Source organism: Odontesthes bonariensis, chromosome 6 (genome assembly GCF_027942865.1).
Source record: "Odontesthes bonariensis isolate fOdoBon6 chromosome 6, fOdoBon6.hap1, whole genome shotgun sequence".
Lineage (NCBI taxonomy): Eukaryota > Metazoa > Chordata > Actinopteri > Atheriniformes > Atherinopsidae > Odontesthes > Odontesthes bonariensis.
In genome coordinates this window covers 27,054,407-27,068,054 of record NC_134511.1, presented here as the reverse complement: position 1 = coordinate 27,068,054, position 13,648 = coordinate 27,054,407, and the positions used below count along the sequence as shown (strand labels likewise).

General features: G+C 37.5%; 1 protein-coding gene across 10 annotated transcripts in view; it reads right to left on the bottom strand.

Annotated features, from left to right (window-relative positions):
- The window catches only part of cacna1ba (calcium channel, voltage-dependent, N type, alpha 1B subunit, a), a 184,394-nt gene that overhangs the window by 32,893 nt on the left and 137,853 nt on the right, over positions 1–13,648 (bottom strand). For all 10 annotated transcript variants that reach the window (XM_075468182.1, XM_075468188.1, XM_075468184.1 and 7 more), the window contains 10 exons: positions 8,097–8,193; positions 6,747–6,907; positions 6,503–6,640; positions 5,483–5,684; positions 3,531–3,695; positions 2,871–2,981; positions 2,710–2,793; positions 562–678; positions 312–377; positions 84–175 (listed from right to left, as the gene is read on the bottom strand). In XM_075468182.1, coding sequence (XP_075324297.1) covers positions 84–175; positions 312–377; positions 562–678; positions 2,710–2,793; positions 2,871–2,981; positions 3,531–3,695; positions 5,483–5,684; positions 6,503–6,640; positions 6,747–6,907; positions 8,097–8,193 — 1,233 coding nt within the window. The remainder of the gene's footprint in view (positions 1–83; positions 176–311; positions 378–561; positions 679–2,709; positions 2,794–2,870; positions 2,982–3,530; positions 3,696–5,482; positions 5,685–6,502; positions 6,641–6,746; positions 6,908–8,096; positions 8,194–13,648) is intronic.

Below are 13,648 nucleotides of genomic sequence, written 5' to 3'. Positions count from 1 at the left end.
AGCAACATGGTTTTGGCTGTTCTCTTATCTGGAAGAACAAAGAATTTCTGGAAAACCTTTGTTATGTTAAAAGCTACACATACCTGAACAGCAACATTAGAGCCTGGAGGAAAGTGCGGAAGTTATTGTGGTGATTGATAGCTGTGTCTTCATTCAGCTCAATGTTGCCAAACACCTAAAGTGGACACACAGTTAGGGAAATTAATTTGAATGTCCAATTTGCAGTTAATATTTTTCAGTTTAAGACCACAACGTGTTATCACTTAAGTGTATAACTTTATCTATGACCACAGACTGGCAGCTTCACACACCTGCATCCCGATGATAGCATAAATGAAGAACAGCATGGCAATCAGCAAGCAAACATAAGGCAAGGCCTAAAGGGAACAAGAGCAAACCAAAACAACCATAATTATTCATATCTACTATGAATCATTCCAGCCAGCACGTTTTAGTATCTGTGTGAAGGGAGTTAATGTTTGTGGCTGTGCAATGTAGATGTGGATCTGTGGATGCCTGTTTACATGCAGTATGAGTGGGCATTTTATGATATGCAAGTACCTTGAAAGACTGGACAAAGGTCCATAGCAGGATGCGGATGGTGTAGCCCTGCCTCAGGAGCTTAATGAGTCGAGCAGCTCTGAAGAGCCTAAGGAAGCTCAAATTCAGCAGTCTGTCCTGTTAACCAACCAAATGTCATCTTTCACTGATAAACAAACCCTTATCAAAACTGCTAAGTCTCTTCTGCTGGGTACAACATGGACACTTGAGCAAAAACATACAAGGACCAATGTAACAGGGAGATATGTTTGTAATTCAAACCATCCATCTTGTTCTATGCATTGCTTGTTTTATAAGCCAATTCTGGACTAACTACAACATTTGAAAATTGATTAAAACTGGGCACATCTTCCAGTCAGACAGCAGAAAAGACTGTTATCTGTCTCCAGCTTAGATATGGAATGGGGAAAGAGGGCTTTCATGGTTTCCTCATCCAACATGGCATAATTTGCAAAGGAAAATGTACATGGAAATAAGAGAGACAAGGGAAAGGCTTCTTGAGTTGCACTTTTGTTGCAACTTTAAAGTAATTTCAGACTCCTTAACAAACTTTTTTTCTAAAAAAAAGGGGCTTTGGCCTATGAGACCTTAATAATGATTATCTGTTGATGATCATGTCATTTATCAGCTGCAGCGGGCCTATTTGCACATGGATGGTGGTGGTGACACTGTGAGAATCACATTAATTGTTTCTCCAGTGCGTTTAACACCATCAATTCTCTGCTACTTGGTGATAAGCTGCGGGGGATGGGTATCGGCTCGTTCACCATCTTCTGGTTTACTGACAACCTGACAGGCAGGCTGTAGTTCGTCCGCCTGGGCAGTTTTCTGTCTGTGGTGGTCAGTGGTACAGGAACTCCACAAGGTCCACAAGGACTTAAGGTTGAAGAGGACAGTAATTGCACAGCCCCTGTGCATTCTGGGAAGGACTGTTGAAGCAAGTGAGGACTACAGATACCTGGGTGTTCACACTGACAGGAGACTAAACAAGGAGACCAACAGTATGGCTGTGTACCAGAAAGGGATGAACAGACTACTTTCTGAGGAAGCTTCGATAATTTAATGTGTGTAGCAAGATGCTGAAGAGTTTCTATCAGTCGGTTATGGTCAGTGTACTGTTCTTCACTGTTGTCTACTAGGAGCAGCATCGGTGCCAGTGATGGAAGCAGACTGAACAAAGACCGTTATTGGACACAATCTGGAGACATTTGAGGCTGTGATGTAGAGGAGGACTGTGAACAAACTGTATCCATTGTGAAAATTTCTATATATTATGTATATACTTCAATTTGCCACATCTTTTAGTTAACTGTCCTCTATACTTGCTGCTGTAACACAGAATTTTCTCAGCCTGGGATCAATAAAGTATATTTGATCTGATCTGATCTTATCTGCCATACAGGAGGCGTGCATCCACTTTTTTCAATGCAATGCCTCTGAAAAACGTTCAAAACAATGTAATGAATCATTGAAATTCTACAGTCATGTGATAATACATGACTGGGAAACTTATTTAGGAGATCAGAAAATTATACATATGAAAACATACAAATTAAACACTATGCTGGCAAAGGACAGACCATGGCAACAGGATATCACTTACCGTAGTCTAATGATGTTTGGAACCAGGGCAAGGTAACATGGGGGATGACAATCAAAGATGAATGTAGAGGGAGAGAAAGCGAAAGAGACAGAAAGACGAGAGAAATGGAGAGAGAGGAAGAGGAACAAGAAAGAAGAAGCGGGAGAACAGGAACAGTCAACTTTTTACATTGCACAGTGTAAACAGATACAAGTCAACAAATACACATGTGAATGACCAACACACTGATGAACAAAGGTAAATGCACCGAGAGGAAGAGGCTAGAGTTAACAAAGCAGTTTTGTCTTTGAGGTGGACTGAGCTCCCGGAACGCTCTCAATGATCAGTCCTTCTGATCAACAGAGTGACAATCATGCCCTCTCTCTTCTGCTAAAGCTATCAGGCTCTGCCACGTTACAGTCTTTGCCTATATGGCTACTTAGCTTGTCAGCAAAAAGCTTGATGTACACCAACCCTGATGCAGCTCTTTACTATGGCAACAGCATTGTATTGATATAATGCCTTGTTGAGGTGTAGCGCTGGATGAGAAGGAAGAGTGCTCTTACATTTATTTCTGTCACTAGGATGTCAGTGATGCTGCCCAAAACTGTTACAAAGTCAAACACATTCCAGGCGTCCTTTAGGTAGTTCTGAAAAACAGTATTGGACAATGATTAAATGTTGTTTATCTTCCGAGACTTAAAGCTGCTCTGTAACTGGTACCCACCAATGGACCAAATGCAATGATTTTAAGGATACACTCAAGAGAGAAGAGAGTGGTGAATACTATGTTGAGGTTCTTCAGCATAGCCTCATAAAAGTCTGGAGCTCCATGGAACTGAAAAAGAGGGACAAAATGGTTTTTGAGTGGTAGATCCCAATTCTTGTTGCTGTAAGCAGTTTAGTTTGATAGAAAGGAGTGATGGGTGAGATGGTCAAAATGACCTTTGTGCCTCTTTGTTTAATATTAAGGTACTGCATCTAAATAGTTAGCTTACTTTAACTCCAGACTCATACAGACACCCATAAAACCACAACTGTTTGTTTTTTGGTTGTATAAATCAAAGAAACAAGAGATAAGTCAGTGAGTTTTAGAGGTACTGGTTGGCATTTGTTTGCTGTTTGGGACAATGTCTAACTGTCACCTCCTGTACATTTGTAATGCCAAGCTAAGTAAAACGACTGCTGAAAATAGTTTAACATTTGCTGCACAAACATAATCGGAATAACAACCTGCATATCTAACTACTAAGAAATCAAGTCTCAAAAGGCTGAACTACTTCTTACCCGAGGGAGAAAAGAAATCAAGCACCAACTTTAATAATAATAATTAATATCTCAAAAGGCGTTAACAGCATTGTATTATTGATTCTCTTTAAATTCTTACCTTCATCATGAGTACCACAGTATTGAGAGCGATCATGATCATAATGGAGTATTCGAATGGAGCTGAGACAACAAACTTCCACATCCTGTACTGGAAGGATTGTGTGTTTCCAGGCATGTAGCGTGTCAAAGGTTTGGCATTTATGGCAAAGTCAATACAAGCCCTCTGCAAAAAATAAATAAATACATAAACCTCTGTACTTCACCTCTGTACTTTGATATAATCTTAAGTCTTCAGTTCAATAGAGACACATTTGCCTTACTCTGGAGTCACCAGCTAAGATCTAGAACAGACCAATGTGGACAACTAGAACTACCACCTCACCTACTCATTAACCAATTAGCAGTGTACATCTACATCAGTTCAAACTCATGCCATACAGTATGTACAAGAGATGTCAAAGAAATTTAATGAGTGGCATTGTGTTTGATAAAGCTGATCATAACAGAACACTGTTGTAGCCATGGCAGCAGACAATGTAAAACAGAGATACTGCTAAAAAATCCAAGGATTGGATGTTTAATCTTCAGCTCAACAACGAAGAACATTGGTACTGTCACAGTTTCAAGGTGGTCAAAAATTTATGTCACCAAATTCAGTATCTGACCAAATGTGTAATGCCACGAACTGTACATTAAAAAAAGACAAAAAAAAGTCTTTTAAAGAATAAGAAAAATAATTCCTCATTATTTTTCTTATTCTTTAAAAGACTTTTTTAGAGAAGGTGACATTTTGAGAAGCAAAACGCTTTATTTTTTAAGCCCCAGCCAACTAGCCGGACAACCTTCGTCAAAGACACAACGAGGCTGGAACTCGGCTCACAGGACGCAGCAGGGGGTAAGTCAAATTTAATAAATGATATTGCTAATATGGGAAGTCATACAGCTTCATGTCAAAAGAGGCAAACTATCCCTTTCAGACTACGTTGTAACCTGTTGTCTATTCTACTAAATTCTTGTCAGAGGAGGAAAGAAATCACATGGACAAGGTTTTAATCCACATCCTGGCACAAGTACTCTTGTGATAGGAATAGTGTAGAAGTTAGCTTTATTTTCTTTTTGTCTTAAGGTGGAAGGATTATGACAACAACCTACTAACAACACTTTACTACAGCAGGGAAAAAGCAAGAGGAGATGCAAAAACATTTGGCAAATAATAAAAATCTAAAGCAATGGAACTTAGAATTATCAAACGCAAAACTGAAATAGTTCAAGCTAAATTTATTGAAAAACAACGAACAAAGTAATGACACGAAAAATAAAAAACGTTGCAAAAAAATAAATAATTAAAATTAATATCAAATAAATGCCATTATATAAAAAATATCCTAAAACTATTTTCATATGTATTCATTTTCCTTTTATGTTTTCATATTTTATTATTTCCATATTGACTCTTTCTTCCTCCTTATTTTTCCTCATTGAGTTTCTCATTCTTGAACAGTTTTATTCGGTTTTAATATTTTTTCTCATCATTTCCCATTCTGTTCCTAGGTTGTTGCATTAAAATATGGTCAGAAAGATGTTGTGCATCATACATGGCAGACAGTTCCAATTTTCTCTCTCACTCTTCTCCTTCTTTGCATTGTTATTATTGTTTATCTTAAAATATCTTTAAAGCTCTGAGATTACTCCTCCTTCACCGACAGCATGCAGCACAACTTAATGTGAAAAAACACATCAGACTTCCCACTTGTTAATGTTTTTTTTAAGGTTCTTTGACCAAAACATCTGAGGACCAGCATGCAGAAACATTAAAAATAATCCACATTTAAACATTATAGCTAGTTATCACACAACCATATGATGAATTGGCAGAGACTTTTTTAGGGAACATTTTTTCAGTCCCCTGATACTGATGGCAGCATTCTCTATAAAATACTGTCAGCGCAATTTTGTGTGTACATGCTTTACTTTCAATTCAATTCAATTCATTTTTATTTATTTTTATACCTTGTTCTTTTCCAAGCTGCACTCTGACAAAGCTTTGTCTCCCTGCTCCTGGAATGTGATAATGATGAGAGCGACAAAAATGTTGACAAAGAAGAAAGGGAAGACCACAAAGTAGACCACATAGAAGATGGACATTTCTATCCGGTAGCCTGGACTTGGACCCTTGTCTTCGAAGGTGGCATCCACAGAGTGCTTCAAAACTCTGTAAGCAGTGAGATTAGGAAGTGAGATACTGTAACATAAACTGTCCAGTTGCAGTTGCAAAAGTTATTCAGTGAAAACATGAAAAATAAGATGAACAAAAAAAAGGCCACAACCAGATCTAAAATTTACATGGTTAAAGAAAGAAATTCCGTATAAACAATATGACCATATTTATGTGAATACGAGAGTGCTACAATTATATGAAGCATATAAGCATAAACTGATTCCGAGAAAAAACTGAATTTCAGCTAATAAATAATGATAATATAAAAACGAAATTGCAAATTTGGTTACCAAAAAGCAATAATTGACATCTTACATAACAAGTGTGTTATTCCTTGTAGATGTATTATTTATTTTATTTTTTGATATTAAAAAAGTTGGGGGCAAACACCAACCCCATAGAAGACTTTAAAAGCCTTCAGGTTATGCTCTGAATCTGTCAATTATTTACAGCAACCTGTATATAACAAGTCTTGGGTTATTAATTTATACTTAATTTATCAGCAATTAATCAAAAAAACAAATCAGAAAGTAAGCGCAAAGACACAAAGTGTACTTGATTAGCAAGTTAACACACACACACACACACACACACAGACACACAAAGATCATCAAGAGAAGGTACTCTGGATTAAAGGGTGACATTTCTAACTCCTGATGCAGTTAGTGTGTCATGAATGGTATGCTGAACCACTGTCCTTCTTGCCAATGACCCAACTTCCCTGCTGGAATAATTTATTCTACTTTTAAGAATAATAAATAAACAGTTTGCTTTTAAATAATCAGAGAGGGAGTCAAGAGAACAGCACTTACGTTGGCCAGCCCTCTCCGGTAGAAACAGTGAAAAGAGTCAGAAAGGCCCACAGCACATTGTCATAATGGAAGTCATATTTTTTCCATTCTCTTGGCATGGCTGCCACCTCGTCCTTGTCATAGTCTAGGAATTGCCCTCTGGAAGACATGTGACAATTTGTAGGGTCAGGCTGGTACACTTCAACATTTGCAATTAAAAAGGCTGGAAGATAAAAAATGTAATTATATGCATTTAAAGACCAACTTGCAGTCTTTTTCCAGGCCCTTGGACTCATCAGTGCAATAGAAGAATTTTCCCTTGAAGAGCTGAACCGCGATAACAGCAAATATGAACATGAAGAGGATGTAAACAATAAGGATGTTCAGCACGTTCTTCAAAGAGTTGACCACACAGTCAAACACAGCCTGAAGAAAGAAAAAATCTGAATCAAACCTGAACAATAATAATAATAAAAATAACACTAATAAAAAAATTGAATTGAACATTGAATAAAAATCATTTGTAATAAACTGATGTTTAATGTTACACAGCATGTTGCTTTTTCAACCAGAACTCTGTGTAAATGGCTGTCTTCATCTGAATCTTCAGAGTGGGACAGGCCTGTAGGCCATGTCCAGCTACTAAGAATACTAATTTCCCTGTGGCCAGGCCTGCTGGTGTGTATGGACAGTTCAGCAGAAATAAGGCATTTCTAAAAAGGTATTCAGTTAATACCTGATCAATTTGCACTGGATCACAGGTGGGAGAGAGAAAAATTAAAAAGGGAACAGTGACAAACCAGAAATAGAGTTCGGGGAAAAAGTAAGTTCAATAAGGTGACAAATGTTAATAATACACTTACAAATTAAACAATTTTTTTTTTAAATGGAATATCTTTACTACAACTTCAGTTAGTTCAGAAATGACCAAAAAACATATGACCTAACATAAATCAACAGTCATAGTTTGAGCAATAGGTCAGGTTCAACACCTGCTGTTTGACTTCTTCAACTGTTCTGTTCTGAAATTTCTTTCTAGACAAACATGAGTAAAGGTTTCAGTCAAAGTACCAATAAATAATGACACAAAAAGAAAATGAAACCTCTGCTGATGAGGTGTCTGCTGAGCTCATTTAATATTAGGCCCTGATTTAGCCTAATGCCTTGTTTTGGGGCTTTATGAAATGAAACACCACTTCTTGACGAAGACATCTTACAAAAAGACCAAAACCAACTTAGACTGTAAGACTTAGACTCAGTATGTTGTATGTATGTTGTCTTAAGGTCCCAAATAGCTAAGCTGATAGAGTTTGTGTCCCATATATAGCGGCTTAACACTCATCCTCAGCCACCCCGTAACCCCCAAAAAATAACCAAATTTAGTCTCTTTGTTCCCTTCTAATTATCTTGTGCCTTTCTGTATTACTCCGGTCTAACAATGGGAAAATGCCAAAAAGAAAAGAATCTTTTAAAGAAAATTATTAGACTCTCTTTGCTACTAACAGTCTTATGGGATAGAGCTAGGATTCCTGTTGCAATAGGTAATTACAACTGAGACCAGCAAAGTCCAGCTAAATTAATCAATAAAAACAAGAAAACAGTAATGGGGTATGACCTTGAGTTTTGGCAGACGTTTGATGGTCTTGAGAGGCCTGAGAACTCGGAGAACCCTGAGTGACTTGATAGTGCTAATGTCTTTGCCTTTAGTCCCCCTGTGAACAGCAGATCGAGTTAGACCACATACAGTGATATCCACAGATAACATGCAGTTAAACCCTTTTCTTGTTTTATTATTGAAACCACACTTAGTAGAAACTGATTTTTAGACTAAATTCTTACAAACAGTTGAAATTATATTTGAGTATTAAACAACTAGTTTTCAAATGTGGCATGATGTGAAACGTGTTCAGAAAGTGGCAAATGGCAAGTGGCTTTCTAGCACAAAAAAAACACATGAGAAAATGGGAAACATGTTGAAATCAACTGTGTTTTAATCCATGACACTTGTATCACATATTAACAGCCTCCAGCCTCTAACTGCTTTTGATTCTTTGGGCTCCAAAGCAGTTAACATTAGTTAAAGGCTGAAGTGTTAGGTTTACAGGATGTACGTTAAACCACATTTACTTATATATGACAACAACCATTTGATATTGACAAATTAAGCTACTCTGATATACTAAGATATCTAAGATGATATTTTGCTGTATACTTAAGGAATATAGTGTTTTTAAGACTGATCAGTGATCGATGTCAAGAGATTTTTCAACACAGATTCTGCTTACTAAATCAAGTCAAGTAAGTAGCTATACAACTGAGTTGAGGAGATTTGATGAAGATGTCTATTCATGGGCATGGTTCGTTTGCAGATGATAGTGAACAAGATGATAATCCTGAATGGAGGACTTCAGTACTGTCCTGGTGACATGAGTTACATTTAGCCTGTTAAGACTAGAAATCATTTTCAAAAAATATCATTACAGTATTCTTTATGCTTTCAGTATTTAATTTTGAACTTTCCTACCAATGGCCCGCCTTAAGCTCTGGTGTAAACACACAGATATGAGACAGATATTTGATTTCTAATCACTCAAGTTGCTAATAAACAAGTCAAGATTAGTCAAAGCCACTTTAGAGTTACATTGTGACATTTTACCCATTCCTTACACCCCTGTTTGCACAGTCAAAGCACTGTTACTTTTTTTCTGGTGTTTACATCAATATTTACAGTACTTAAAACGTAAACTGACTAGAAGGAACAAATCATTGAACAGCCAATTCAGTCAAAAACAAAATGTACTATGTGTGGAGTTAATAACAGCAAGAGGTGGAAGGAAATGTTTGGGACACTGAGTGGGGTATGTAGGTTTTGGTAAAAATGACTCCTAAGTAGTCCACAATCCATACCACCAACAACCATTCACAGGGACATACATCTCCCAACCATTCAGCTATGTGAGTCATGTAACTGTTGCTTACATGACCAAGTAAGTTTGGTACCTGTTTGAATACATGCAATAAATATGTTGATTCCCAGAAAGACATCCTTTGTCTTTGTTAAAAGAACTCTATTTCAGCACATGCAAAAATGGTAATAGTTAGATTGTGTATCTGGGATCTTCTTCCAAAAGATGTCTTTAGTGGGTATCTCTGTGATTAGAATCTTATTGATTGAAAATATGTAAGTGTTTGACATTCAAATGGATATACATATTTTGGCAAAAAGCCCAAGTAGCTATGAAACACAAGGAGACAAAAGCACATTCATGGTATGGTCATTGTCTGAGGTCAGATGTTTTAAGACACCTCTGAGTTTCCTTGTTTGATCTCTACAGTCTGTGATTATTTTCTTCTGTCTTCTGGTGGTGTTGTACTCCTCAACAAAGGGGAAATAACCACATACTTTCCAGCCAGTAGCAATAGTTGTTTCTCCTAAGAGTTTTGCATAAAATCTATTTTTCTACAAAAGTATCATTTCTACAACTCAAATCTGTCAAAATGTAAGATGCCAGGAGCAAAAGTCAACCCAATGTTGATATCTGCAACAGCTGATCATGTCCAAACAGAATCCTTTGAAGTCTTTGCAAATATAATCTTATGATTTCTAGGACACAGTTTACATGCTTCCCAGCACTTACAGTAAAGGATTGATTAAGAAATGCAGTATGCCTGGCTGCAACAGGGTGAACACAACTGTGAGTAAATAAAAATAACTTCACTGCATTCAAACTATTCCTGTGTTTTCCTCCTTACACATTGTTAAGGCCCCTGGCCTCCAGAGGCTGTGCAGTCTCTTTGTTTTTGTTTTTTTTAATGCAGATTCAAGTGTGGGAGCACTCTCCGCTGATTGGCTGCCTTGGAACTGCAGAGCACCCCTATTGGACCAGGTGGAGATGACAAGCTAATTAGTCGACGATGAGGTCCACCTGCACTCTATAAAACGCTCCTGAACTAATTTCCCCCAGGGGACAGCTTTAGAAACAGAATTTGTCCAGCTGATCCCCCACTTTGTTTGCTGCAGCCTTTTGTTGACTGTTTTGGGAAACTTCAGTGGGATTTGTACTTCCACCTTTTGCTCTGCTTAGCAGTTTGAGTTAACTGACTCTAGTGCTTCTAACTAGAAGTTTGTGTTTGGGGGAAGTTTGTTACCCTGTTTGCCTGGATTACTTTGAATTTGAGTTATATTTGCTACTTTGGTTATTATCGGTTATTTTATTGTTGGGGTTTCACCTTACATCACTTTAGTTTCTAGTAATTTTTGTTAGTCCAAGTTGTTTGTGTTGTTTATGGAACCCCTTTCTTTGTTATAAATGATAAATTCTACTTTTTCCCTCTGGACACATTTATGTTACCACCCTGATCCCCTACATCTAGTCACAGATTGAACAAAAAGATCTATTAACTCTGAGCTTCTAATGTTAATGTTACTGAAAGAAACTTAACATTTACAAGAAAACTTATCAAAAATCTTTAGAATGAAAATTTAAATTTGGGTATTAGTACAATTAATATTCAAAATTGTTATTTAATTAATTTAATTCCAGCTGATGAGCAAATCTCTGAACTGTTTTATTTTATTTCCACCAGCATGAAAACATCTCTGCCAAAACTAATAAACCTTGGACGTTAAATCTAGAAAGCACCCCAACTTCTTCTTTTTGGTGGTCTTCTGAACCATAATTCCCTGCTTCTAAACCAACTTAATCTTTATTCTATTAGTTTCAAGTTTGTGACTTCATGGTCTATATTTATACTTTCATTATTGTTATTGTCGTTATTTGACAATAAGTATATAAAAATTTGGACCTGGTAGTTTATATCCTTCGAATCCCAGCTGGGACTTTTACGTGTGGAGTTTGCATGTTCTCCCTGAGTATGTGTGGGTTCTCTCCAGGTGCTCCGGTTTCATCCCACCACCCAAAAACACATATGTCAGGTTAATTGGTGATTACAGCTGGGATCCGTAATCCTGTGACCCTGAGTTGGATTAAGCGGGTATCGAAAATGGACGGATGGATAGTTTATATTCTGGTGTTCATAAGCACATTGGGAACAGCACCAGTTCCCAATAAACACAGATTCATCAGACAGGAATAGTATGATTTTTTTTTTTTTTTTTTTTTTTTTAAAACAATAGAATAGCGAAAAATAACATGTGGCAGAAGAACTGGCATTGGCAGAAATGTTAGTCAAACAATAGTTGGATGAAGAGTGAAAAAAAAAAGGCTCAATTTCAGTGTACCAGCTCGAAACAATGGAGTCTGTGAAGCCAACAAGATAAACAGTGCTTATCCTTAACTGTAAAATGTTTTGTGTCTATCATTGTATTTATGATCCTCTGCACTTGAGTAGACATTTGAAATAATTTCACAATGAAGCAGACAACTTTCTTCGATAAAATTTCTTACAAACCAATAAAATAATGTAGTTCAAGCTTCTGTCAATATGAGACCATTTTTCTTCACAGAACTTTGCATTAAACTATCCTATTGATGCTCTCTTGAATCAGAATTCACATTCAAGTGAGATTTTTCATGAAATAAAAACACTAAATTAAAGAGGATCCTTTGTCAGTGTTTAGCTATGTATAATTTAGCAGAGGTGGCCAACATCATGAAAAGCTGACTTACACAAAAAATTAATTTTTATCAAAAAGTGACTTAGGACATTATTTCAAGGTGACGCTATGCAAATGCTCAAGTCATTGTTTATCCATTCATTTTCCCCTTTTGTTTTGTCATCGTGGGAGCAAGCTTTGCAAGGTACAGATTTCAGTTGACGCTCGCTCTCAGGAGCTCAGTGAATTCCAGCGTGGTACCGTGATAGGATGCCACCTGTGCAACAAGTCCAGTTGTGAAATTTCCTCACTAAATATTCCACAGCCAGCTGTCAATGGTGTTATAACAAAGTGGAAGTGATTGGGAACAACAGCAACTCAGCCACGAAGTGGTCGGCTAGGTAAAATGACAGAGCTCAAGAACAGTGCGTAGAGAGCCTTATGGAATGGATTTCCATGGCTGAGCAGCTGCATCCAATTCATACATCACCAAGGGCAATGCAAAGTGTCGGATGCAGTGGACTCAGAGCAGTGGAGACGCGTTCTCTGGAGTAACGAGTCACGCTTCTCCATCTGCCAATCTGATGGACGAGTCTGGTTTGGCGGTTGCCAGGACAACGGTACTTGTCTGACTGCATTGTGCCAAGTGCAAAGGTTGGTGGAGGGGGGATTATGGTGCAGGGTTGTTTTACAGAAGCTGGGCTTGGCCCCTTTTGGCCAAGAAGCTAACTGACAGACAAACCACCTCCTATTCAAGGAGCCAGGCAGCTGAGGCTGAGGAGGAAGCTCCTCGTGCCAGCTTCATCAGCATCCTGACTCCCAGCGACCAGTAGTACTCAGACTAGCGTTTCAGCAAGGGCGCGTGTGTGCAGAACAAGGACAACAAAATCAACCAACTGTAGGCTCTATCCTATCCCTTTCCTTTTTAATGTTATGGTTGGTGTCTAAAGATGCAGCATTAAAGCCGTTAATTACTTCAAAGTTGCTGACCGTAAACCCATATACAGCTTCTGGAATTAGGACCCCAATTTTAACTCAGCTCAGGGATTTATTTTTTTCCATTCTCTTGCTCTTTTGAAACATTTCCATAGCTCATATCCATATGGCTAAAAATCTACATAATCTACATAAATATCTACAACTACTTGTTTTCTACCTCAATACATATTCCATGCCCAATTAAGTTCTTATTAAGTTCACGTTTTGGTTTAATCTTTCAATAAATATTTGGCATCTAATTTACTGAGTCATTGTCAGATGTTTCCTTTCATAAAACTGTGGTCAATTCAAGCGAAAACTACTGAGTAGCCCTGTGAGACCAATTTATATTAATTATGATATTATACCTTCTGTCGAAGGTTTTATCAAGGTTTTTCTTTGAGTTTCCTCAATCTAATTGTGAAAATATATCGTAATACGGAAAATCCACAGCTAAATCTGAATGTACCCCGTTAAGTCACCAGTCCTGTATCGTACAGGCCCGAGGTCACTGCAGATATGCCAGTGAGAAGGAACTGGCCAAGCAAGAACTTTCTTTAAAACATTAAGTTCCTCAATATTTCTCAATCAATTTCATTATTAATATCGCAAACCCAAAAAAGACCCCACAT